At 33.8% G+C, this 26,501-nt stretch overlaps 2 protein-coding genes and 1 non-coding gene across 4 annotated transcripts; 2 read left to right on the forward strand and 1 right to left on the reverse strand.

Moving 5' to 3' along the window:
- Window positions 1-4,131: 4,131 nt before the first annotated feature.
- LOC132033160 (uncharacterized TPR repeat-containing protein At1g05150-like) lies at window positions 4,132-7,042 on the forward strand. The gene is made up of 2 exons (XM_059423046.1): window positions 4,132-4,388; window positions 4,420-7,042. Exon 2 carries the CDS (start codon window positions 4,442-4,444, stop codon window positions 6,818-6,820), a length of 2,379 nt encoding a protein of 792 aa, XP_059279029.1. The 5' UTR covers window positions 4,132-4,388; window positions 4,420-4,441; the 3' UTR covers window positions 6,821-7,042.
- A 1,897-nt stretch (window positions 7,043-8,939) lies between these two features.
- On the forward strand, window positions 8,940-9,012 carry TRNAE-CUC (transfer RNA glutamic acid (anticodon CUC)). Its single transcript has one exon. It is a non-coding gene; the product is annotated as a tRNA-Glu (tRNA).
- Window positions 9,013-10,677: 1,665 nt separating this feature from the next.
- Window positions 10,678-16,270, reverse strand: LOC132033161 (uncharacterized). 2 transcript variants are annotated; one of them, XM_059423047.1, is made up of 5 exons: window positions 15,823-16,270; window positions 14,462-14,854; window positions 12,397-12,987; window positions 12,101-12,228; window positions 10,678-11,216 (listed from the first exon to the last, which is right to left on the reverse strand). In XM_059423047.1, exons 1-5 carry the CDS (start codon window positions 16,228-16,230, stop codon window positions 11,213-11,215), a joined length of 1,524 nt encoding a protein of 507 aa, XP_059279030.1. In that variant the 5' UTR covers window positions 16,231-16,270; the 3' UTR covers window positions 10,678-11,212. The 2 variants fall into 2 exon arrangements, with proteins under 2 accessions (XP_059279030.1, XP_059279031.1); XM_059423048.1 differs by having other exon boundaries at window positions 10,678-11,184; window positions 12,071-12,228.
- Between the last annotated feature and the right edge of the window lie 10,231 nt (window positions 16,271-26,501).

Below are 26,501 nucleotides of genomic sequence, written 5' to 3' on the forward strand. Positions count from 1 at the left end.
GAACAGAATTCAAATAGTAACCTCAAAGGTCATTTGTGCAATGTCCTGGTGAAAGGGCAGCAAAAGCTGGTATGAGAAAAGGAATGAATTGTACGCAGAGGATCATATATTTAATTGCTGATTTCGTTTAAATAAGTTTTGCAAAAATAGTTTTAATTTTGGGTTAGAAGTTGAAGTTATCAATTTCTAGCGGATCACTAGAAGACTTGCCTTGTCATAATTCATGACGAATTTCTGGTATTTATTGCAAAATATCCTAACGGATCACCAAGAGGTTCTGATGGATGGACTTCTCAGAAGTTTTGGCGCATGTGTAAGAGTTTAATACATATTGTGTTGTACTTTGGAATAAATTGTTCACATTTTTTGGTAGATCACTAAGAATTTCTTATGAACGGATTTTTGTACTAATTGTGTCGTAAGTTGAAATAAATTACTCACAACTCCCGATAGATCACCAGAAATTGCTTCAAAATTCATCCAAATTGATCCAAAGCAACTCCAGCTGAGTCCAAATTTTATATTTAACATTCTAACACCAATCACAACAATTTTTAGTGGTTAGGTTCAACTCAAATATTCAAAAATCAATAGTCTCACTTTATATTTCAACAATCAAGATTGACAAAATCAGCAATGATGTTTTTAAGTTCTTTCCAACCAAATCAACCACATATAAGCAATATATGAAGGAGGAGGAGGAGGAGGAGAGATAGGGGAGCACAAATTTTGATAGATATCTATATTTGCTAAACTTTGGACCAAAAATTAAACACCACATCTAAGAAGGACCCCTTGTAAAATTTGTCGATGAAAAAGACAATTAAAAGCCGAAATTAAATGTGTGATTGAACAATTTCGGGTAAGAGTGATTGTTTTCTTTCCTTTCATCATTATTTCCACCAAACTAATAATTTTAGAGCTTATTACGCCTGATTGATTCTTTTACTTTTGACTGATGATTTATATAGTACCTTGGGTTTCACATGTATAATTTGAAGTTTTATTTTCAGTTGACTTATCTAAGTTACACTATGATACGAATTTTAAAATACCGACAAAGTCTTTTATGAAGAATGACTAAAAATTAGAATAGAAAATAGAAATAGGATGGTGGCAGCCATGAAGTTAGAAGAAAAAATATTTTTCATAGTTAAGCCCTGTGTTTTGGGAGCGTAGAAGAGGATTTGATAGATTTATTTAATATACCCAGTCTTATCGAAAGAACAAATTTGACTGACCTTTAAATTTTCAATAATGAAGCTAAATTAATCAAATGAATTCCTAGTATCATGACTATATTTTTTGATATACCATTATTTGTTCTATTATGTTCAATCTATGAACGACGTAACAGTAAATATAGTCATTTATTATAAAAAAAAACAATTGCATATTTGACGTTAAAGGTCTCGAAGTGACGCATTTCTTCACGAGCGTACAAAAGTACCATGAACATGAAAATAATGTTAAAGTGCAATGTTTATGACGATTCATCTTTGATTTAAGTATGGCGTAGATTTAAATCAAATCATCCAAAAAGGCATGATTTGGAATTTGAAAACATGATTTCAAAAAATATAAATGTAAAATTTGACTCATATGTTTATATTTTGTAAAAAAAAACTCATAAGTTGGTAGATGTATTTATCAATCATGTTTACCAACCATTTGTATTAAATATTAATCTGCAAGTTAGTAAAATATATTTACCAATCATGTTTACCATGTGGGAGGATTATATTAAAGAGTAGTTACATTACTATTCATGTTAAATTTTCCTTTTTATTGAACTAAAGTTTGATCAATTGATGTTGTATTTTTAGAAAGGATTTCTAGTAGCGTCTTAATTTTATTATGAGCCATGATTTACTCATTTGGTAAGATTGTATAAGAATTGAAAAAAAATTTGATGGTTTTTACAACTTGTGGGGTTTTTATGTTTAAAAAAAACTATGCAACTTAAGAAATCAAAATCAGATATCTCAAAACATGATTTCATCTCATGAGATGAAATCATGTCCAAACGGCTCCTTTATGTGTGCACGAAGATGGTAAAAAGTTACCTGCATCAGGAGCGATTTTAGGTACTATATTTGGGGCACGTTAACTCATAATCTCTCTGTAAAATTAGGTATTTTATGTATATATTTTTTAAAATTAGTATGATACTATCTGCTAGAACTCATGCTATAAAAAGGTTATATCATGCACTTGGTTAAAGATGAATTATTTACCTAGAGGACTAGGAATCAATTTCCACTTAATACTCTCTCTGTCCCATTTTAAATGTCTTACCTGACACAAAGTTTAAGAAATAAAGGGAGATTTTTTAATTTTGTAGTTTTAAATTAAAGATGTGTGTAATACTTAAATGTGGTCTTAAACTTGTCATTTAGAATGTCTGGGATTGAAAAACTTAGTAAATATAAAAAGAGATACTTTTTTTAGAACAGACCCAAAAAAAAAAAAAAATAAGACACTTACATTGAGACGAAGGGAATATGTTCTAGAAATTTTAAATTCGTATTTGCCGCATGGAGTGTGACATAGGTCTTCACATGTATGGCTAACATTAAATCAACACACATTTTCAATCTAATTTATGACTTAGTGTAAATATTAAGTTGATGCTTTTGAGAAAAACATCATTTCACTCAAACGGCTTGTTAAAAATTGATTCTGCATTACTTAACTTGTATTTATTTATCAAATACTTTTAAATGTAATTAAATATAACCCCAAACGACGTGGCAAAAAAAAAAAAGTGAAAAAAAAATAAGAGAGTGAAAAATATAAAAAGGGCCCGATATATATATATATATATATATATATATATATATATATATATATATATATATATATATATATATATATATATAATTAAAAATAAAATCAAAATACACCCTTCTTCACCAAACAACCCCGCCCTCACCACCTTCTTCTTCTTCTTCACAACCCCCTACCCCACCCCACACCGCCGCCCCCACCACCTTCTTCTTCTTCACAGCCCCCCCCCCCTACCCCCCCCCACGCCCCTCCCCACCACCTTCGTCTCTCCCCCCCCCCCCCCCCCCCCCACACGCCCCCCCCCCACCACCTTCCTCCTCCTTCTTCTTCTTCACAAATTCCTCTTTCTCTCTATATTCTCATCATTCTTTTCTTACCATTTTCACCATTTTTTGATTTCTTGATTTTGATTTTTGTTTTCTTTCAAAAATAAAGTTATGAAATAATGATTATGGAAGAAATAGGGTCTTAATAATAATAATAATAGCCAACAATAACAACCCAAATAACCAATTTGAATGAACCTGAGAAGGAATGGGATGAAATTTAGTGGGGGTGATGATATTGGTGGTGAGTGTGGGTTAAAGATGTGGTTAAGTTGTTTTACATGGGTGGTTATGGTAGGATGAGGAGAAAGAAAGAGAAAAAAAAAAATGAAGGGGTGGTAATTTTTGATATGCAATAAGGCCCAGGAGATGCATTTAACTGTGGATTGTTCAATCATGGCGGCGTCGGCAGCGGTGCGGCGCAGTAGCTGGGGGGGGGGGGGGGTGTTTGAGGAGAAAGAAAAAAGAAAAGCGGGGGAAAGAAGAAGAAAGAGAAAAAATAATAAAAGAAAAATAAAAAATGAAAGGTTAGTTAGTAATTTTTGACATGGCAATGAAGTGTAATACACCTATCATTGTGAGAGTGATATTATTTTTTTAGGGTGGTAAATAATTAAAATGAAAGTTATTAAGGGAATAAATAAATACAAATTAAATTTAATTGTCAAACTGAATTTTCGTGCCAAATTCAGGAGTTAAATGATTTCTTTTATCTAAACTTTTACCCAGAACACGAATGATGAATGACATTGACAGGTGTATGATTAACTCACATGTTCTGATCTATCAATCGAAATGAAAAATCTCAATATGCACTCTTTCCTTTTCTTCCTTTTTAACGAATTACCTTCTTTTTTAATCTTGACAGTTGGAACTTCTTCTAATTTTAGCCAATTGAAGGAGAAAAAAAAAAAGAAAAAAGAAAAAACAAAGTCTGTGATCTTTGAAATTTTCCAGTCACTCTACCCCACCACCTCGCTATCATCATCACAACCAAAAGAAGAAAGAAGAAAAAAAGGAAAAAAAATGTAAACACAAAAAACAGTTGTCTTCTTCTTCCCCTTCATCTTTTCCTTTTTCTTTCCCTAGATCCAATGCTACCAAAAATTTCATCTTTCTCCAAATCCGATTTCTCTCTCTATCTCTCATTTCCCTAATTTCATAAACTGAAACCCTAACCCTAAAAAAATCCCCCCTTTTGTGCTCTCACTATAAAACCCTAATTTTTCCAATTCTCTACCCTCAATTCACCAAGCTTGAATCTTTATTGAGGTTTTCGACACCCAATTTCAAGAAACCTCAGAACTTGTGGTCAATTTTGCAAAATGGCTACGAGGGGAAGCAGATCGGAAAAAGTAAAAAGAATTTTCCAGCAGTTTGACCTTAACCATGACGGTGGTCTTAACCGTGAAGAAATGGCAGCATTAGTGGTCGCTGTAAACCCTAGAGTCAAATTTAGCGACGAACAAATCAACGCTATACTCGACGAGGTTTTCCGTACATACAGTGAATTTATCGATAGCGAAAAAGGGTTAACTTATGATGGTCTTTTACGTACCTATGATGACGGGGCAGGTGACGTGGACCGTGATTTCGACGCGCTAGGTCTCGAGTTACTGAAGCCTGAGGACAATGCTGGAACTTCCATTGTTGCTGACGTGGCGTCTTCGTCGTCTATTGTTGATGAGAGAGTAATGGAGCCACATAAGAAGCAGAGGACTGCAGCTTGGGCAGCTTCACCGAATCACGGGATTGTGTTTGATGACACGTGGAAGCTTGTTGATGATCTTGAGATATTGATCAAGAGGCTTAAGTCTAAGCAATCGAAAGATGGGAAGGTTAAGAATGATAATTCGGATGTGTATTCGGAAGGTTGGTCGAGAGAATTAGGGCCAAGTACCGAGCTTACGGATAAAAGGGTTGCTTGGGAGGAGACTGGACATGATTATGGTGTTTTTGTGAAGGAGTTGGGTGTGTTGAGGTCGAGGGCTGATGGGTCGAGGTCAAGGGAAGAAGCGTTTGATGGTCATATGGCAATTGGTAGGGTTTTGTATGATCAACATTTGTTTAAGGAAGCATTGGTGAGTTTTAAGAGAGCTTGTGAGTTGCAGCCTGCTGATGTTAGGCCACATTTTAGGGCTGGCAATTGTTTATATGTGCTCGCGAGACATAATGAGTCGAAAGAGGAGTTTTTGCTGGCGTTGGAGGCGGCTGAAGCTGGCGGGAGTCAGTGGGCTTATTTGCTTCCCCAAATTCATGTGAATTTGGGAATTGCTCAAGAAGGTGAAGGTATGGTTATTAGTGCTTGTGAACATTATAGAGAAGCTGCTATTTTGTGTCCAACTCATTTTAGAGCTTTGAAATTATTGGGTAGTGCACTTTTTGGTGTGGGTGAGTATAAGGCAGCTGTTAAGGCATTAGAAGAAGCTATTTATATGAAGAGTGATTATGCTGATGCACATTGTGACCTTGCTTCTGCATTGCACGCGATGGGTGATGATGATAATGCAATTAAGGAGTTTCAGAGAGCTATTGACTTGAAACCTGGTCATGTTGATGCTTTGTATAACTTAGGTGGGCTTTACATGGATATGGGTAGGTACCAGCGTGCTTCGGAGATGTACACCAGGGTACTAAGTGTTTGGCCGAATCATTGGAGAGCACAGCTCAATAAAGCTGTGGCTTTATTGGGTGCTGGGGAAACTGAGGAAGCTAAGAAAGCCTTGAAAGAAGCTCTGAAGATGACGAACAGAGTGGAATTGCATGATGCAGTAGCACATTTGAAACAGCTTCAGAAAAAGAAGTTGAAGGGGAATGGAAATGGCAATGGGGAGGAGGCGTTTATCATTGTTGAACGTTCAAAGTTCAAGACTGTGGGTGAGAAAACCACAGTGAGAGCGGATTTATCTACTGCTCTTGATATTAGAAGTTTTCAGAGGATTACTCGTCTTAATCGTTGTGATGTTGATCAGATAAAGAAGGAAATAAATGAAACTGATGTACCAATGTCTTATTCTGGTGGTGTACCTGAAAAGTCAATACGCAAGGCTTCACTGGAGGAGATTCTTCGCAGATTGCTTAAATTCTTGAAAGCAGAGACCTTTATAGGAGCTGTTAAAGCCATTAACCAGAAAGTTCTCTCGGTTTTAGACGAGTCAGAATCGGGTCGGCTTGATCTGGGCATGTTTTTCGCTGTTCTTGCTCCTGTCTGTGGAGGATCACCAGACAAAAGAAAACGCATTGCATATGAGGCGCTTTTGTGGCGTCCTGTGAATGAGGGTAGCAACCAGATAAGAAAAACTGATGCTCAGAGGTACATCAAACTGCTTAGAGCTATTTATATTCCTTCTCATGGAGCAAGTGAAATGCTGGAAATTCATGGGGAGATGGACACATCATTGGTGTCTTTAGCAGAATTCACTGCTATGTTTGATGATCCTGATTGGGGATTTGGTATAATGTCCACTTTGCTGAAGCTTGAATTTGGGGATAGGAATCGTCACGGTAGCCATGTTTGTGCAACTTGTCGCTACCCAATCATTGGGTCTCGCTTTAAGGAGATGAAATCACATTTTAGTTTGTGCAGTCTCTGTTACAGTGAAGGAAAAGTACCTCCAACCAGCAAGCTAGAAGAGTACAGATTTAAAGAATATGCTAGTGAAGCCGAGGCAGTGAAAGATAAGTGCATGTGGTTTGGAAAATGAGTGTATGTTTTCTGATGTTCAGGGTGTGAATTATATCTAGCTTATGAAACATGTTCCTCTTGTACAATAATCCTTTCAAGTTGTGACCATCAATTCTTTGTTTAAAAGGCAGTATTGTAGGGATTTGTAGTTCTTTGTGGGTGCCTTCATAATTATGACTCCTTTAAGGGATTGTATCTCCTGCAAGTTCATCAGTGTAAAGTTCTATGTTTTCTCCCTTGATTTTTCACTTTGTAGTATTGGATGTGGCTGTGGATGGAGTTCATTGCATTTATCCAACTATTGATTCCACTTATTAGCACAAGAGTTATCTGTTCATATATTTCTTTAGTGTCTGTATCTAAGTCTAAAAAAAGCTAAAGGCACTTGCACTAAATTTACAAAGCATGTTTTTGCTTCAGAGTAGTTTATGATATCAAGAATGGTGCTATGTTCACATCTCATTCGGAGGACAGAGGGGATATAAAAAAAGACTCATAGTGAGTCATCTATTCTCAAAACTGGGTTGGGAATCGATAAGAAATCAAATGGGCATTCAAGCTTGAACTAAATTTATTTAGGATAAAAGCTATTCCTAGAATAATTCGCATTTTTGCGTGGAAGCTCTTTTTTGACTTTGTATGTCAGTTAAAGGAATAAATTCAGATGAATGGACAATGGAGGTATATAATATTAGCAAGCAAATGCCAGCTTGTTCAGTATAAGATTAACAAGCAAATGCTTGTGTTGTTCGGCATGATAAACAGTAGTACTTCCTAATCTAAAATAGTTTTCAACTTCCTTTGTTACTCTGCTAGAAGCTTTCCTTGTGTCAATGAGAATCAACGACCAATATAATATATATACTTAAGAGAAAAAAATCACTTGTACAAACTGTAATTTTTTTCAAAGGTGATTCAATTAATCAATCTTTGGTCAATGTTTTCTGCCACTGCTGACTAGTGTATATAGCAAGCCATTATGTAAATAGTTAAAAAGGGAATGTTGGTGAAGTGGTTAGCCGGTCTGGACTGCACAAATCATGTGAAAAAAGAGAATCTTGGAATTAAAGAATTGGTGTCTCTGAAGCAACAATAATTAATCAATCAGACAATGATGAAGCAGATGCACAAATGGCAAATTGTATTGACCCAATCACTAGGCACATTGTTTATTAGATTAGAGTATAAAAGCAAATGGTTTATTTACATGTCTTTATTCATTTATTATTCCTTTGATTATCTCGTGATACCATAGCTGGAAAATCCAATTGGCATCAAGATAAAACTTTACCCCATTCCATATTTACATCAAACAATGAATGCAGACATTTAGTTTTTTATACATGAATTTATCACTTAACTATGATATATATTTTCACTTTAATTTTTGCTGGTCAAAACCAAACTACTTGATTTGTATAAACACTGGATGCGATCGTGGAAACCAAGACTATTTTTCTACGTATAAAAAAAGAAAACGACTAGAAAAGGACATGCAAAGGCAATGGTTACTATTTACATTAATGATTACTTGATTAGCGTGGCTAGCGAAAGTGTATTTGACTTTTAATTGGCTGGAACATCTATGTTTATACGTTAAAATGAGCTTTCCTGCCATTTAAAGTACTTCTAGTATATTATAGTGGAATAATTACAATTAATATAGGCATAATAAGAAGTTGTATATAACTCGCGAGGGACATCATTCTCATTATGAATCATCATAGTTCATGATCTTCTTCGTCATTAGCTTTTACTTTAAGGCTTACAACCAAAAGGTATTAAATAGGGAAAATGTATAAATTTGCTACTTTATTATTTAAAATTGTTTAATTTCGGCCTCTTTTATAATTTTGACCCATTCATATGCTTGACGCTAATAAATAGTCATGTTTTGATCTTGTCATTAACGGAGCTCTGCGCGAAATGGATGGACTCCATGTATCCAAATTCTTCGAGAAAAAAATATCCAAATTTCCCCCTTTAACTTTTGTTAGTTTAGAAAATTATTCTTAGGTTAGATCTTTGTTAGAGGCAAGGGCAAAAACAAGACTTTTTCATAATAATGAGAAAAATATTACTCGAAAGTTTTAACATAAAAATACAGATCATCAAATGTGGCCCTTTCATAACACAACTCCGTTTTAGTCTAGTTGGTTAGGATACTCGGCTCTCACCCGAGAGACCCGGGTTCAAGTCCCGGCAACGGAATAATTGTTTTTAAAATTTCCCTCTTACTTTTTATTTTTCCAAAATGCATTAATAGATGAACAATTCATCTTTTAAGCTAAATGTATATTTGTCTGTTGATAAAAAAAAAGTATATTTGTCTGTTTAAAGATTTCTCTAACTTCCTCCTCACCTACTCTCAACCTGATCACAAACTAGTAAGTAATATATTGGAAGTCACATAGATGAACTAGTTTTGGACAACAAATTTGCGATGGTGAGTTTTCCTCGTCTCCAATCAATATTGATGCTTCACTAGTAAATGATAATTATGCAACTTGTGCTTCAGAAATGTGAAAAAGAGGTTTTCAGTAAATATAAGTGGTCATGAAGTTAATGTATTGGACCGTTTTTGCCAGTGAAAGCGTAAAGGAGAAACGAGAATGAGGATCTACATGATGAACTTAGCATAAAGGAGTTTATAATTTCCTTCAACGATTTCAAGTTATATAACATAATTGGGTTCACAATCAAATATATATAGGTATTAAATAATTTCTATATATATATATATATATATATATATATATATATATATATATATATATATATATATATATATATATATATATATATATATATTGGGTTTGGGGGAAAATTCCTAAATTCATGTGAACCTATAACTTCAAAGCTAGGTTTATCTCGGTGGTATCACCAAGTTTTTCACACGTTTAAAAGGTCTTCTTTTTTTTAATTTGAAAAAAAAAAAAAAACTATTTCTAGTAATTAGATATTAGTATTTAGTAGTCTAGTAGACAAACAAGAACACTAGCATTAGAAAGAAGTTGGATCTGTGACGACATGAGCTGTCTCCCAAAATTGAGCATGCAAGAACCATGATTATGTCATCCCCCATGCATGAAACAAAAATACTTGTATACAAGTTCAGCTTAAACATTAAAACAGCGTCACATTTTTTTCCTTAATTAATCTCGCTCTAATTTTCCGTTGAAAAGAAAAAGAAACCTCTTATTTCTATAAAATTGACAAAACTCATCCAAAATTTTTGCAAATATAAACACACATAATCAAAACAAGGCGCAGTTTAAGCACAATCTATACATCAGTTCCTCATGTCAATCTTTACTGTTAGGTCACTCATGCACATTCTGTGCATGTTGGTCATTATAGTGCTGTCCCTGGCTACAAAATCACCATTGTCGCCTTCAACTTCACCAGCATCGGTGATATTTCAACTCCAGGAAGAACAACTAAGCAAGTTGAAAGTTGAATCTCAATTTCAGACAGAACAAGAGTTTCAAGATTATGGCTTCTGGGATCCTGCACCATATTTCGGCGGAGGTGACCCAGCTCCCATTCCTCATGAGAAAGGCCACAATCCAAAGAAGCCAAAAGCAAAGTGATCTGAAAGCAGTTATTCATCTCTAATTCATACACGTAGTCAGTAACAGCAATCATTGTTTAGGTACACTTGTTCAAAATAAATATTACTATTATATATATGTCACCTTACTGAGGTTATAAAGCATAATACATGATATGAGGCCATGATGTACTTTTGTTCTTAAGTTAGTGTTGTAATCTGCTTGATTCAGATTTTGCGCTATGTAATGATACCAAATAAATGCATACAGGTTTATGGTGACAATAGCTCATGTACAAATTATCCCTTGTAACAGAAAAACATTCAACAAAAGCCACAAATGAAATGATCCCATATACAGGTTTTACTTGTGAGCAGATACTTCAAATTTTTATAATGAATAAACATATTGCAAATATAGCTGAGCACTAGAAGAACAGAGGAATTCCAAGGATCCAATTCCAATCCACAATGATAAACTTTAGAGGAATGAAACTCATTCAAAATTAAATGCAGGACATTTTGCGAACTGTTAAAAAAGCTAATGAGAACGTTAAAACCCCAATAACATCATAAACTGTAAGCAAGCTTATATAGCATGTCAACACTCTGCATTCCACCAATTAATTAAACAAAAATGCATCAAGCTGCAACTCTGCTTGACCACGCACATCCGTTTACGTAGCTGCGAACTGTCTTGAGGAACTATCATGTATTATATACCATCTAAGAGGAGAAAAGCTTTCGAACATCGTCTTTTTAATTGAAGAGGACGTGCCAATCAAGAGCTCCCACTTCGGGCGCACAAAAGAGGATCGACAATTGCTCGACTATAAAGTACACATAACCAAAACGATGTCACCTGTGAGAGAATAACAGACCAAAGATTCTATCAGTTTTTTACTCCATTGTTATATTTGAAACACGATTAAACATTTCCCAAGTAAATTACCATCATGAAATTTTAAATTTTGAGGCCAACTAACAGTTACATCTAGTACCTCCTTGTTTAACTATTACTTTGAGGGTAGAGGGCAAGAAAGTCATTATTGTAACATAACAAAATTGATGATTGTCACTGAGAATTGGATTGCTAGATGAAATCTTCTTTAAATGTTGAAAATCTAGCTAGCTGTCAAGTTATCTCACAAGTGCCTAAGGTTAATGTCTGGTTTTCATGGTTCTTAACATAGAGCATTTGAAACTTCATGGTCTTTTTGTTTGTCGACAGAGGAACTGCAATGCAGTAGTGAATTAAAGTTTTACTAGCTTAGACCCAGTAAAAAGTGAAAGCCGGAGCATTTGGAATTCTTGAACTAGCCTGAGGAGCACCTTTTTGCAATTGGGGTAAAAACAATGAGCTTTACACCAAAGTCCAAACAAAATTTCAAAAATATAAGCCCTGATACGAGAAGGGGTTGTGAACACCTCAGGGACAGCAATTTTGTTGTCGGAAGGATATAATTTCAGCAAGGATGATGTAGAAGAAAATGATTAGAAAGACGTTAGAACTTAATGGGAGAAAGATGGAAGAGTTGTCTAAGAATCGGATATCGGACTCTACTAATTGCACCCTAAGTCCAACCAAAACTCACCCACGGTCCTAGTAATCTACTGATTCTTTTCCATCATTGATATACAAAACTACAGAGGCACATGAATTCTCCTTGAATTCTGACTAACAAAAGTGTATAGGCATGTGTGCGTTGCCAGAACTTGAAACACAAATTCTGAAGGGATACTCACATGAGATGTATGGCAGATGGTCCAGTAAAAGCAGCAACCTTCTGAGCACGATGTGCTTCACACTTATATAGCACCTTTGTCTCTTTTTTCATACGACGTGCCTCACGCCGTTCTTCCTTCACAGCAGCCTGCAAAGGTAGAACCTCAACGTTAGAACAGTATATCATACGTGTTTGCACAAAAGAGGAAAAAATAAATCCAAAAGTAGCAAGAAAAGTGAAGAACGAGCTCAGCAGAGAGATATATGTTGAGCAATGAGATTCCACAATAATTAACATTGATATATAAACATAGACCTTTCTTTCTTTCTTTTCCTCCTTTGACTCTTGACCATGTTGCTTTCTTTTGAGTTGCTCTGTGTTTGAGTTCTCCTTTTCCTCCTTTTCTGAACCTTGCATTTTCTTATCCTCCTTTTTCAAAGCATGCTTTCCCTTGCTAGGCAAATAGTCGACAGGAAGCTTCTCTTTTCCCTTTAGGGATATTATAGGCGAAGCTTCAGAAATAGCAGGGAGCAGCTTTTTTCTCCTGCCTTCAGGAGCTACAATTTTTCCAGGGTGGTTATCAAGATTTGAATACGTTGACACTATAGTTTCACAATCCCATACTTCTGAGTCACTGCTGCTTTCCTCAAAAAGAGCCACCTCTTCCCCTGGAATTTCATTTTCATACTTCTCAGCATATTCTTTGCACCGGTTTATGACATCAGCTTCAGGTTCAAGCAATTCCCCATTATCTGGTCCATTATTAACAAGTCCCAAGCCATCAACGGCACGCTCCTTAAATGCATGATTAAGCTTTTCAGCAAGGGATTCGGGACACTCATTTTCCTCCATCATATCAACATCATATTCATCTTCGGTTTCAGAGCCATACTCTTCAAGTTCAAGCTGAAAATAAAGGATGCAAGACAGTGACAAGACAACTATCAATCAAAAATATCAGAAAAGAAGCACAAAAATTATCTTAAAATAGGCAGACATTATCATGAAGAAACAATGAACAACGTCAAAATATCGCTAGTGAATAAAAAAAATACAAGAGACTTGGGGACTCTCAAGACTTGAACTAAATTTACAAGGAGAGCTACTTTTTTTTGTTTGTTTTTTGAAACTGGTACTAATTACAAGGACAGCTACTTCAAGCAGACTTTCTTATTCTTCTACCTAAAGGCATATGCCATAAAACTTAACGAATATTACTACAAAAATAGAAAATTACCAAACTACTAAACATATTATAAGCTTAACCAAGTACCCTAAAACCAAGAAGCAACTAAGAACTGAATATAAAAAATAAACCTAAACTTACAAATTAACACATGCTTATGGCTTCAATGATGTAAAAAAGAAATATTTTCCTCTTTCAGCCCATAACGATTTATAATTTTTTTCTAGCCCGATGATCAGACACACCGTGGTACGAAACCAGTCATCAGAACAAAAATGGTCAAGGAACGAGTCTAACAGCTTGCAGAAAAACAACAGTGCAAGCAAACATAAACTGCATGAATATCCCAATAGTCTTTCAAATAGTAAAAGTTTAAACCTTACCAGGACGCATTAATTAGAAGTCATTTTGAGGGAAAAAGATAAGAGCTTCAGTGGAAATACTTAATACTTATAAACACAAAGGCTAATATAAACTCAATCTTAGCTAGCCTTTACCTTATCAAAAAGAAATTATTTTAACTCATTTGTACATGCATCTGAAGTTGGTATCAGGCGACGCTGATAAAGGATAACGCTAATATTTCTACAAGCAATTACCACTATAAGACAGAAAAGGTGGCTTAGATTCCCTCTATTAGCAAGCAACAAGATCAATGCAGAAAAAGAACTTTGAAAAGAAATTGGAAATATGATTTTAAGGCAGATATTGCAAATTTACAGGTCAAAGAATTGGGGTTCAGAGCTTGAGAACCCAACAGAGGCAATACTAGGCAATCTTTTTCCTTTTCGTGGTGCCGAGTCACTTGCGCACACCTCCACTATTCTACAACGCCCTGCAGCATCCCACCATGACTGGGTAAATTCTTCCCACCTACCTAAGACATGGTGGGAAGAGTTTCTCAATACTTGTGCTAGTGCGAGGTAGAAAGTAACCCAATGAATTAATTGAGGTGAGCACCAGGTGGACCAGAACCGCATTATCAGAAAAACGGCAAATTATACCAATTCATTTAACACGGGCGGAGGTCCTCGTCTAACATACTTATGGTCTCTTTAGCTAGTTTTATTTTTTTTTGCAGTAATTTCTCTCTTGTCAGTTCTGATCAGGCTACTAAGAAAAACCTCACGTGAAGATAATTTTAGATTTGTACGGAAAAAAAAAAAGGAAAATATAGGAGAACAAACTGCTTACCAGATCAAACTGTTCATCCAGAGGGCGGCGTGCTCGTGGTTGCTCTTCAAAAGTTGCAAATTTAGCCTCATTTCTCTGTACATTCCCAGCCGTATCATAGGTTTCCACTTTGTCCGAGTCCATTTTCTCTGGCAAGCTTACATTCTTGTCAAGTTCCACATTAACTGCCCCATCGTGCAGGTTTGCCTTAATCACAAAATCTTCTTCTAACTCTAAATCCTCCACATCAGACCCAAAATGTGACAAATCACTGTCATCTAGCAAAGCAGCTACTTCAGGATCCACTGCCTTCTGAACTCTTACCCCTACCGTCTTGGCTGCCACATTGTATACATACTTCTCATTGGAATCATCATTCACTTTCGCAACCTCCACTTTTGAAGCATCATATGCCTACCAAAACCATAAAAATTCTTTAACTGGAAAAGAAAAGCCACAGAGCTACAGTCTGTAAAAATCATTAATCAAATCTTTGTTTTCCCTTTTTTTCAATAAGTCTACTGATAAGAACGTATACTACACCAGATCCAAGCCAAAAGGCTGAGCTAAGGTAATTCTTATGATGAGTATATTATTCACTGAACCTCAAATTAGACCAGAATGGATACTTATAAAGGTTTTATAAAGCCAAACGCCAACTAAATGGGGATTGAGGCGTAGTTGATTGTATAATTACACTAATTCAACCAAAGCTGACATCTTAATACTAATTCCATATAATTACATAACACAAACAATACTACTACAACGACTACGCCTCAATCTCAATCAAGTCGGGGTCGGCTATATTAATCCTCACTAGCCATGTTACTCCATTTAAACTCATCTATAATACAAATAATACTATTCTATATAACACAGAATAACACCAATTCGACCAAAGCCAACATTTTTAGGCAGAAAAGATAAAAACAAAGCTTTAACAACTCTCAAACAAGTTGGGGTCGGCTATATTAATCCTCACTAGCCATGTTAGTCCATATAAACTCATCTATAACACAAATACTACTGACTGGATATAATTATATAACACAGAATAACACCAACTCAACCAAAGCCAAAATTTTTAGTTACAAAAAGTAAAGCAAAACTTTAACAACAAAAACCAAAACCCAAATATTAACTCCCAAGCAAGTGTTAACATAGTACAGCTGAACATTAATTCATAGAATTAACAAACCTTAACATCACCAGGAACCTTAGTTCACCTATAATACAAATAATACTAATCCTATATAATATTATAATACAGATTAACAATAATCCCACCAAAGTTAACATTTTTAGGCAGAAAAAGTAACAGCAAAACCCAAATATTAACTCCCAAGCAAGTATTAACATAGTTCAACAATTAAACTGACCTTAACATCATGAGGAAGTTCATTAAGCTTAGCTTTAGGATTCTCATAATAAGCAGAACCACCACCAGTATTCTTAATCTCCCTTAAATGCTCTAAATAATTATACCCATCATCTGGAAACCCTAATTCCAATATCTCCTTTCTAACATCATCTGGTATTTGATTTCCATTACCCGAATCAAACCCGGCCCAACCCTCTTCCAGAGCATCCGCGAATATCGAATTCGGGTCATCATCCGGGTCGGGTTCATCAAAGCCGGCGATTGAGTAGTTGGTATTGTTGTCAACTCTGACGAATACCCTGTCGGTTCCGGTTGACCCGGATTCGTAAACCGGATCCGAAGAATCACGGGCGAATAATTGGTATGTAGCTGCTTTCTTCTTGTCAATGAACTTCTTTTTCCCCATTTTTTTTGATAACGAAAAAAGCAATCTCTAGCACACAACAGATAGTATTGTAGAGAAGCTTTTGTAATGCTAAAACCCTAAAACCACAGAGTCGAATGACACGTGAATGTCACGTGACATAAATTTGTCGAAACACTATAAAAAAATCAACTTTAAAAAGCTTAAGTCCCTAAATTCAAAGTAATCAATTATTTGGTCCCTATATGATAACAACTAGTGTATTTAATCGTCAATTACATACCGTCTTGTGGCCCAACTCGTATATATAAAAAATAATATTTTAATTAAAAAAATATAATTTATGTTGATAATAATTAAACTTCAAATAAGTATATTTGCAATATATAAAAGCAAAATTTTTATTTCACTCCTTTAATATCTTAACTTTCATTTTGATGAAATTATTTACTTCAAATTAAATGCGGAGCCATAATTTGAAATATATGAGTTTCGAATCCTAATTTTTTAAGTTATTTAGTTCTAATTAATAATTTATACATATTTAACGAACTTTTAAGACAAATACAGAATTTGAACTAAAGTGCTACCGAATTCGATCAAATCGGTAGCTGACACTCTAATTCCGCCCTACTTCAAACTCATTTTGTGTTTAAAAGATTAATTTTAGTTAATCAAACAAGTGATTTTAAAGATAACACGATCTTGACTGATAATATTGTCTTCATTTTCAACATTATATGGCCTCATTTAATAATTTTTAAAACTATCTGAAATCATTTTTGTACTAATCTTGGTAAACATATGAGCTCATTAAAGTATAAATATAAAGTAAAAGAAATGCCTACATATGAGTAAAAGAATTTTTAAATTCTCAAATTTCATAATACAAATATAAAGTTAAAAAAATGCTTACATCAAAAATCTATAATAAGCAACAAATGAAAAATAAGAAAACAAAGAGCAATAAGAAGCAAGAATATCTAGCGAAGAAATGACTATGTTTTATATTAATAGATAAGATCAATAAAAGAAAGCGAAGTCATAATGAGGAAAATAAAGTGCAGCGGATGGGGCTATTCCTTCATTAATCAAGGGTCTCGAGTTCGAGCCCGAGTATGAAAAATTCCTTGGTAGGGAGTGCTTCTCCCGATTGGGCCTTATGCGACGCGAATCCAATAAATTAGGCGGCTGCGCTTGCGGGTACAGATGTCGATAGAAAATAGATAAATAAGGCGAGAATGTTCGATAGCTTTTAAAAAGTAAAACATAAGAATAAAAAGTAAATTTGACTTTTAAAAAAATAAGATGAGGACCTAGAAGGAATTAATTGAAAAGTTTTACATTTTTTGGAAGGTTTTGTGAGGACTACAAAAGCCCTTTTGTAGTCCCTTATATATAATAGTAATAATATTCCATGTTTTGTCCTTTGACAAAATGTATTTAATCGTCAATTACATCAAGTGTAGGATTTTGGTCCCTTTATTGACCGATGGCTAAAGTAAGTTACTTTACATGTGGACCGTCTCTCATTTCCCACATATTTACCGTTATATGTTTCCTCTATTATTCATGACCAAAATGATACTACAAAGATAAAAAATAAAATAAGTATGTCTTTAAATTAAACATTTGCAAGTTATAATGAGATAAAACAATAATAAATTTCATATAGAATGCTTTTAAGAACAATTAACCAACTAATAAGGATACACGTATTTGTGATTACTGTGGTACTCCAAGATCAAGACTTCTAAAATTGTAAGTCTAAAAATTAAACACTAGTTAATGGGTTAAAACAATAATAAATTTCATATTAGATGCTTAATTAACAAACAATTAACCACTACACATACCGGAATAGGATTAAGACGAAGTAGAGCATCCAATAAAAGTGAATAGGTTTGGAAACCCAACTGCAGCTTGTTGTGGTAATGTTCAGGGGTGTGACTAAAGGGGGGGCAATTCGAATTGCCCTTCTTTTGGGGTGTTCATTAAATTTTGCCCTCATATTTGAAATCTTTAAATTTTGCCCTTCGGCTAAAATCCATGAGTTCCAGGTTCGAACCCCCACACATCAAAATTTTAAAAAAAATTCATAAAGGCGAGTTTAAATTTTGCTATGCCTCACCTAAAGATACACTTGTGAAGGAATTACCAAAGTTATGCGGACTACGTATACTTATGCCTTATCGGCAGAGATTGGCATAAGTATGCAAAGAATTTCCGCGTGATAAAAGTTTGCCTATTAAAAGTATGCCCCCAACGCATAAACTTGTGAAGGAATTACCAAAGATTACTTATGCGAAGTCTCCACCCATGATGCATGAGTATGCGGTTGTCCGGTGATACACGTGACCCAAACCTTGCCTTGCATTTTTTTTTAATTTATGCTCGAGCGGGGGTTCGAACTCGAACCTCATGATTTACGCGTGAACGCTCGAGTTCGGAATGCGAAGGGTAAAAAATTAAAGACCAACAATATGAGAGAAAGATAATTTAAAGATCGCTAATATGAGGGGAAATGAAAATTTAAAAGACCAGTAATCTGATAAGAAGGGCAATCGCGCAAAAAAATGACTAAAGGGAGAGGCAAGTGAAGTCTTTGTTTTAGGCTCCGAACAATTTGAGGCCCCAATTTTTTTTAATTAATTATCAATCTTTTTATTTAATTTTCGCTTAAACAATATTGTAAAATAAAAACACTAGTCATTTCCCATAGCTTATGTTAATGTAATTTTAGTGCTTGAGTTGAATGTACTTTTTTCACCACCAACCCAACCCCTTGAGAGCAGCTTGGCCCAAATTTGGGAAAAATGGGGCTCATTCTTAAGGCGTCAGGTTGTGGCATACTGGCATGTAAACATTATTCTTCAACATCTAAAGATTGATTCTATAAAGTTGTATGGTTTAGTTTTTCTTTTGTGATTGTCGATGAATCCGACTTGCCTTCCGTTCCAATGCAGTAGCATATTTTGATTGCAATTTTTATACCACAAGTAACATTCCGTATCTGCTTGTAAAAATAATAGAATTAGCATATTAAGTTGTGCATATTTTTTTTACCATTGTTATTTTAAGTTGTTAAAAATATTATTTTAGGTGAACTCTTTCTTTCTTTTGGCAAATGAATCTTTATGTTATACTATGACGTTTTAGTTAAATATTAGTATCTAAATTGAGAGTATCTAAGTAGGAGCTGCACTTATATAATTTATTTGTCGTCTCTTGAGACAGTAATGAGATTCTTATGTCGTCAAGATGAGCATTCTTTCATGCCTTTATATATTATGAGAAGTGACTTTTGCTGTTTTGCCGTTTCTTCTTGTTTCAGCATCCTGTTCAACAAGATTACTCGTGAACCAAAAAAAAAGTGTGACGGTGATATGTTTAAATAGTATTGGAAAATTGAAGAATCCACAAGATGTTGAGGCTGCAGTCTGCACAACCTTTAGAAGCAGTAGAAGGTATTGGGCGTCTACAAGCAGTAGAATGTGTTGGGCCTCAACAAGCAGAAGAAGGTATAAGGCCTCTACAAACAGAAGAAGTTGTTGGGCCTCCAAAAGCGGTAGAAACTGTTGGACAACCATCAACTTTATTAACTGACTATATATGCCGATGCGATGCGCATTAACCTACGAAATGTTTATTCACTTTAATTAACCGTCTTTTAAGGTTTGTATTTTTAATAATTTTTAAAAAAATTTCATAGTCATGACAATGAAAGTTGTTCATCAATGTGAAAAAAAAAATTAGTAAGAAGGTGAGGGAAAATTAATATTTTGATTTTAAATTTTTTCTTTTAAATTGTTTAATATCTTATATGTATACCGACAAGTTGATATCCATCTCAATCAATTAACTATTCAAATCCAAACATAAGAACCATTGCTGTATATATTGGATTTTTTAAAAGCAAAACTAATAAAATGTTTTTATTAAATTAATTAAAATATGAGGAAATAAATGTGTCGGATAATTAAAATTGAAGTGCATACGTCTATGGAATGAATATTAAGTATTATGACATATTAGAAATGTGATATGTTGTATTGTAAATCACCAAATTTTAATTCCGAAATGAAAATATAAAGTAATACATTTTATAAATGTAAAGAAACAATAATCGAGATTGCAAAGGAGAATAAGATAAGTAAAGTATTGACAAAGAAGGAAAACGGGGTTTCCCTCTTTCTTAATACTTTAAACGTGAAAAGGGGACGAATAAAAGCAATGCAAATTTGTACCAAAAAGTTATATAAATTGCACACTTTAACCAACTATTTTTTTATCCCACTTAGACATTTGTCATAGTCTCTCCCCAATAGACTATTTCGAAGAATATTTATTAGAAAGGGTTAATTTTATTGGTTTTATAAATGAACAAGTAATTTGGACACACACATATTATATTTTTCAAGAACGCGAAAAGTCAAGAGTGAACAAGTAAAAGTGCACGAAGGAAATAAATGTGTCGGAGAATTAAAATTGAAGTGCATACATCTATGGAATAAATATTAAGTACTATGACATATTAGAAATGTCCACGTGGGATTAAAAAATAGTTGGGTAAAGTGTACAATTTATATAGCTTATGGTACAAGCATTCATTGCGTGTACAATTTGTTAAGCTTTTGGTACAAGTTTGGGCAGCTGTGTTCGTACCCCTAAGCCACTTATATATATTAGATTAGAAATATGGGAAGAAAATAAATATTCAGCAAAAACGTGAAAAGTCAAAAGTGAACAAGTAAAAGTGCACGGAAGAAATAAATGTGTCGGAGAATTAAAATAAAAGTGCACACGTGTATACATGAGAAGAGAATAAATATTAAGTACTATGACATATATCCATGTGGAATTTATTAATTCTTAAAGAATGTGAAAAGTCAAAAGTGAACATATTAAAGTGCACGGACGAAATAAATTTGTGTAGGAGAATTAAAATTTGAAGTGCATACGTCTATACATGAGAAGTGAATAAATATTAAGTACTATGACATATGTCTACGTGGGATATAAAAATAGTTGGATAAAGTGTACAAGTTATATCGCTCATGATACAAACATTCATTGCGTGTACAAATTGTGAAGCTCATGGGAAGAAAATAAATATTCAGCAAAAGCGTAAAAAGTCAAAAGTGAACAAGTAAAAGTGCACGGAGGAAATAAATATTTCGGAGAATTAAAATAGAAGTGCACACGTGTACACATGAGAAGAGAATAAATATTCAGTACTATAACATCTATCCACGTGGGATTTATTAATTCTTAAAGAATGTGAAAAGTCAAAAGTGTACAATTTGTGAAGCTTTTGGTACAAGTTTGAGCAGTTGTGTTCGTACCCCCAAGTCACTTATGTATATTACAAACATGGGAAGAAAATAAATATTCTGCAAAAACGTGAAAAGTCAAAAGTAAACAAGTAAAAGTGCACGGACGAAATAAATATGTGTCGGAGAATTAAAATAGAAGTGCACACGTGTAAACATAAGAAAGAGAATAAATATTCGATTACGCATATATCCACATGGGATTTATTAATTTTTAAAGAATGTGAAAAGTCAAAAGTGAACATATTAAAGTGCACGGACGAAATAAATTTGTGTAGGAGAATTAAAACTTGAAGTGCATAAGTCTATATATGAGAAGGGAATAAATATTAAGTACTATGACATATGTCTACGTGGGATATAAAAATAGTTGGATAAAGTGTACAAGTTATATAGCTCATGGTACAAGCATTCATTGCGTGTACAATTTGTGAAGCTCATGGGAAGAAAATAAATATTCAAAGAAAAACGTGAAAAGTCAAAAGTGAACAAGTAAAAGTGCATGAGGAAATAAATATGTGTGGAGAATTAAAATAGAAGTGCACACGTGTATATATGAGAAGAGAATAAATATTCAAAATATGACATATATCCACGTGGGATTTATTAATTCTTAAAGAATGTGAAAAGTCAAAAGTAAACATATTAAATTGCACGGATTTAAATAAATTTGTGTAGGAGAATTAAAATTGATTTGCATATGTCTATACATGAGAAGAGAATAAATATTCAACTAGAATACGAAAAGTCAAAAGTGAACACGTAAAAGTGCACGGAGAAAATAAATGTGTCGAATAAATTAAATTTGAAATGCATACGTCTATACATGGGAAAGGAATAAAAATATTAAGTACTATGATATATGTCTACGTGGGATATAAAAAAGGGCCAAATTTACCCTTGAACTTTGAAAAATAGTTCATTCATACCCTTCGTTATACTTTAGGGCCAATTATACCCTTACGGTTATACTATGGGGTCAATTATACCCTCGTCTTGTTGCCACGTGGCATCATCCTAGCCTTCAAAATTATTTTACCCTCAAATAATTTTTTACTCACTAAAATAACTCAATCTGGCATTCGAATTTTTTTTTTTCGGCAAAAATAATACGGATAATTTTTCAAAAAAAAAATATAAAAATAATTCCGTATTATTTTTATTTAAAAAAAAAAATTCGGGTCGGATTGAGTTATTTTAGTGAGTAAAAAATTATTTGAGGGTAAAATAATTTGAAGGGCTAGATGATGCCACGTGGCAACTTTGATTAGATGTAAGGTATAATTGACCCCATAGTATAATTGTAAGGGTATAATTGGCCCTAAAGTATAACGAAGGGTATGGATGAACTATTTTTCAAAGTTCAGGGGTAATTTTGGTCCTTTTCCGTAAAAATAGTTGGATAAAGTGTACAAGTTATATAGCTCATGGTACAAGCATTCATTGCGTGTACAATTTGTGAAGCTTATTGTACAAGTGAGGACAGCTGTGTTCGTACCCCACCGCACTTATATATAATGAAATATGTATTCAAATCTCAATCCTGATCTGACAGATGTTAAATATTTGAATTTAAGTTTATTGCCTTTTGTATCCTTTTATAATTTATTAATATTTTATTTATAGGGTTATAACACTAAGGTTTTGATGTATGGAGTAAAGTCTTGAGAACCAAAAGTGAATGTTACATTTAATATGTGAGAAATGAGATAAATTCCAAATGTTCTACTGAATGTAGGATGCCCGTCGTTGATTTCGTTCTTCTTTACTTCTCATTAAATAGTCAAGATAACTTTGACAGTGTCATGCCCATAGTAAATTTTTCTATTTTTTTTTTTTTTTGTACATTTCTCATATTATGATTTCGGTTATTCTGCTTGAAAAAATTATATATTTAGCATATTAAATCGTGATTTTTATTGCCACTGCTTTTTTATGTTGTTAAACAATATTGTTCTCGATGAACTCTTTCTTTCTTTTTGACAAAGGGATTTTCATGTTATATTATGACATTTTAATTATATGTTAGCATCTAAATTCAGAGTATGTCTATTTGACCGCGTTATGTCAACTACAAAACTTTTTAGGTTACAATATGAAATGATTAAAATTGAGGAAGCCAACACTTTGACTAGACCTTTGCATAGAGACTTACAAATTAGTCATTTTTGTAATTTGTACCAAAAGTAAAAACAGAGAGATAATCATCGCAATCCACAAAGGCAAGACAGAAAAACAAAACTAATAAAATAAAACTCATTGTATAACTAGATTAGAATATTTTCTTTTCTTAAATAAATTATTGATATGAAAATTGTTTTTGGACTACAGCCATTCATTTCATATTATTTTAATATTTTAACCTAGTAGTCATGCGTTTCTATCTCGGTTTAGTTTTGTTTTAAAATCTTCTCAATATATTTCATTTTTATTATTTAATAGAGTTTCAAAACTTAAATGTGAGTGTTCTTTTCTTGACAATTACATTAAACGTGGTTCCAGCCAAAGTGGAAGTAAAATTATTTAAATTGGATGTTGTTTGCTCACCTCACGTGAAACCTAAGAACGCCTCGAACGGGTTCAAATAGGGCCAACAATGGCACTAGTAGTCGAATCTTTACAAATTAAAACAATAAATGGTGAGTGATCCATTCATATTTCACCACTTAATAGGTATAAAACAATAGTCACAAACTTTACTTTAACTCAAAATAGATGTGTTAGTTAAATACTTCTACAAAATTAAGACTATAAAGCAAATAACAAACACTTGGCATGCAAGAAATTAAATTAGAAGTTTATTAATAAAAGTAAAGCCTAGGTAAGTTGTCCCCGCCTAGGTGTAAAATCATCGGGTAATATCTATTTATGATGCAGATTGAGGTGGGAGAGAAGAAAGAAGAAGAAATCAATGTTTCAGTAATTGTACCTCAGGCTAGCGAGGTTGGACGTGGCGGTTAAGTTAGATTTTCCTCTGTTTTGTATTTGCTTCATTCAGTCTGCATCAATTTAGCATGCTTGATCGATTGGATTTATTATGATAATCACAACAAATTACTCGCTAATATTTCTTTTATAATGAATAGACTAACCCTAATTACTTTCTCAAGTTAATTTGGGTTGCATTAAGATTATGTTATCTAATTGTATGACTTTTAAGTTCAAGATAATAATAATAATTAAAAAAAGGACCTAGCTATCTATTTATAGAGCCTACAGATTTCAGACAAAATTCCCCCGCGGGGTGCACTCATGGAGCCGAACTACCTTCGTCTCCACGAATGATGACCAAAGTTTCTTGTCGAACGTTTTAGCTTCAGGTTGGAATCATGTTGACTTCGGTTCCCCGAAAGTAGTTCCTGGCCTTAGGCATGGAGTGAACAAAATGCATAAAACTTCAGGACACCTCGACCTCGTGGAGACGATCAAAGTTGGTCTCCACATTTTACTGCAAAGCTTGGGAGATCGTGAGTCTGAGTCGTGGAGCCGAATATGCTTCATGAGTGCAGACTGCAGACATAAGTTAACTCTCTTAGGCATTTCTCCACGTCTTTTCTTGCCCTTCTTGCTCAATACTTAGGCACTTTTAATATCATTTTCTCCCTGTAAATGGCTCTACGAGAGGTCTTCGTTTAGCCAAATTTCCTGTCTTCTTCACATGAGTCTCCTTCTACTTTTATGCTTCCAACTTCATTTTCTTCCATCTAATTTCCTAGCTTTCTTCATTGAATACTTCAAGTTCATTTACTTAAAAATAATCAGATTAAGTTAGTTTTTGACTATTAAATCATCATTAAGCAAGCGTAAAATACAAAAAATTATGCAAATAATTAAATTGGTGATTTACCAACCCATTAGTGAGCCACAAGGGCCCAGTAAGATCACCGACCAACGCCCTTATTATACCTTTTGTTGCAAGTTTCTAAAGTAATGCATATGTTACAGATACAATAAATATATCTCAATAGCAAAGACGTATAAATGAGTCAGTAGCAAATATACATGTCACTCTCCGTTATGTTTAACCAAGTGATGCCATCTATGCATTTCAATAGATGACCAACCACAGGTATAGGGTACAACATACTTTCCTCGATGGACGATGCGTTAGGATAAACCGTCCATTGTTATAAATACTCACCTTAATGATAGCCAAACCAGTTGTATGTGAAGCCAAACTGTCCACTGTCAACATGATGCTAGCATCACCTCATATCATCATTCATAAGCACAGAGATAGTAGTACATATCAATAATATAATACTTCCTCCGTCTCAATTTATGTGATATATTTTGACTAGACATAAAGTTTAAGAAAGAACATAAGACTTTTGAAACTTGTGGTCTAAAATAAGCCATGGATATTTGTGTGACTGTAGATCATTTTCTTAAGGGTAAAAAGGGAAGTTTCTAGTTAAATTATTTCTAAATATATAAATGTATCATTCTTCTTGAGACAGATTAAAAAAAAAAGTGTATCACCTAAATTGGGAGAAAAGAAGTAACTGACAATGCATATAAACTGTCAATACATTTTATAAGTTATTTAGATAATCGACATATATAACATATCAAGCATCCTACAAATTTAATCTAGCTAGTATGCCATGGTAGATTTAGCAATTCAGGCATAAATAATGTCACGAATCTCAAGGTCTCACATTACGCTCATAAAGAAAGATAACATGATCACGTGAATGTTCCATGCATATAAGCGAAAATTCGCACGCATATCTTAAACTACATCTCGCGTCACAAAATACTGCAATATTTGGCTTTTTCTTTCTAGTCAAACACCTAAAGTCTCAATGAAATGTGTCTTTTTATTTGAGAAGATATGCTTTTGAATTTTTAAAAGTTTGGCCAATTCACTAATGGCGATCATTTCATTAATTCATAAATAGAGAACTCTACGCTACAGAAAATAAATAATCCATGTTAAAAGTTGATATATATGTAAGGAGAGGGTGACCAATCGAA

Source organism: Lycium ferocissimum, chromosome 10 (genome assembly GCF_029784015.1).
Source record: "Lycium ferocissimum isolate CSIRO_LF1 chromosome 10, AGI_CSIRO_Lferr_CH_V1, whole genome shotgun sequence".
NCBI classification, from domain to species: Eukaryota; Viridiplantae; Streptophyta; class Magnoliopsida; order Solanales; family Solanaceae; genus Lycium; species Lycium ferocissimum.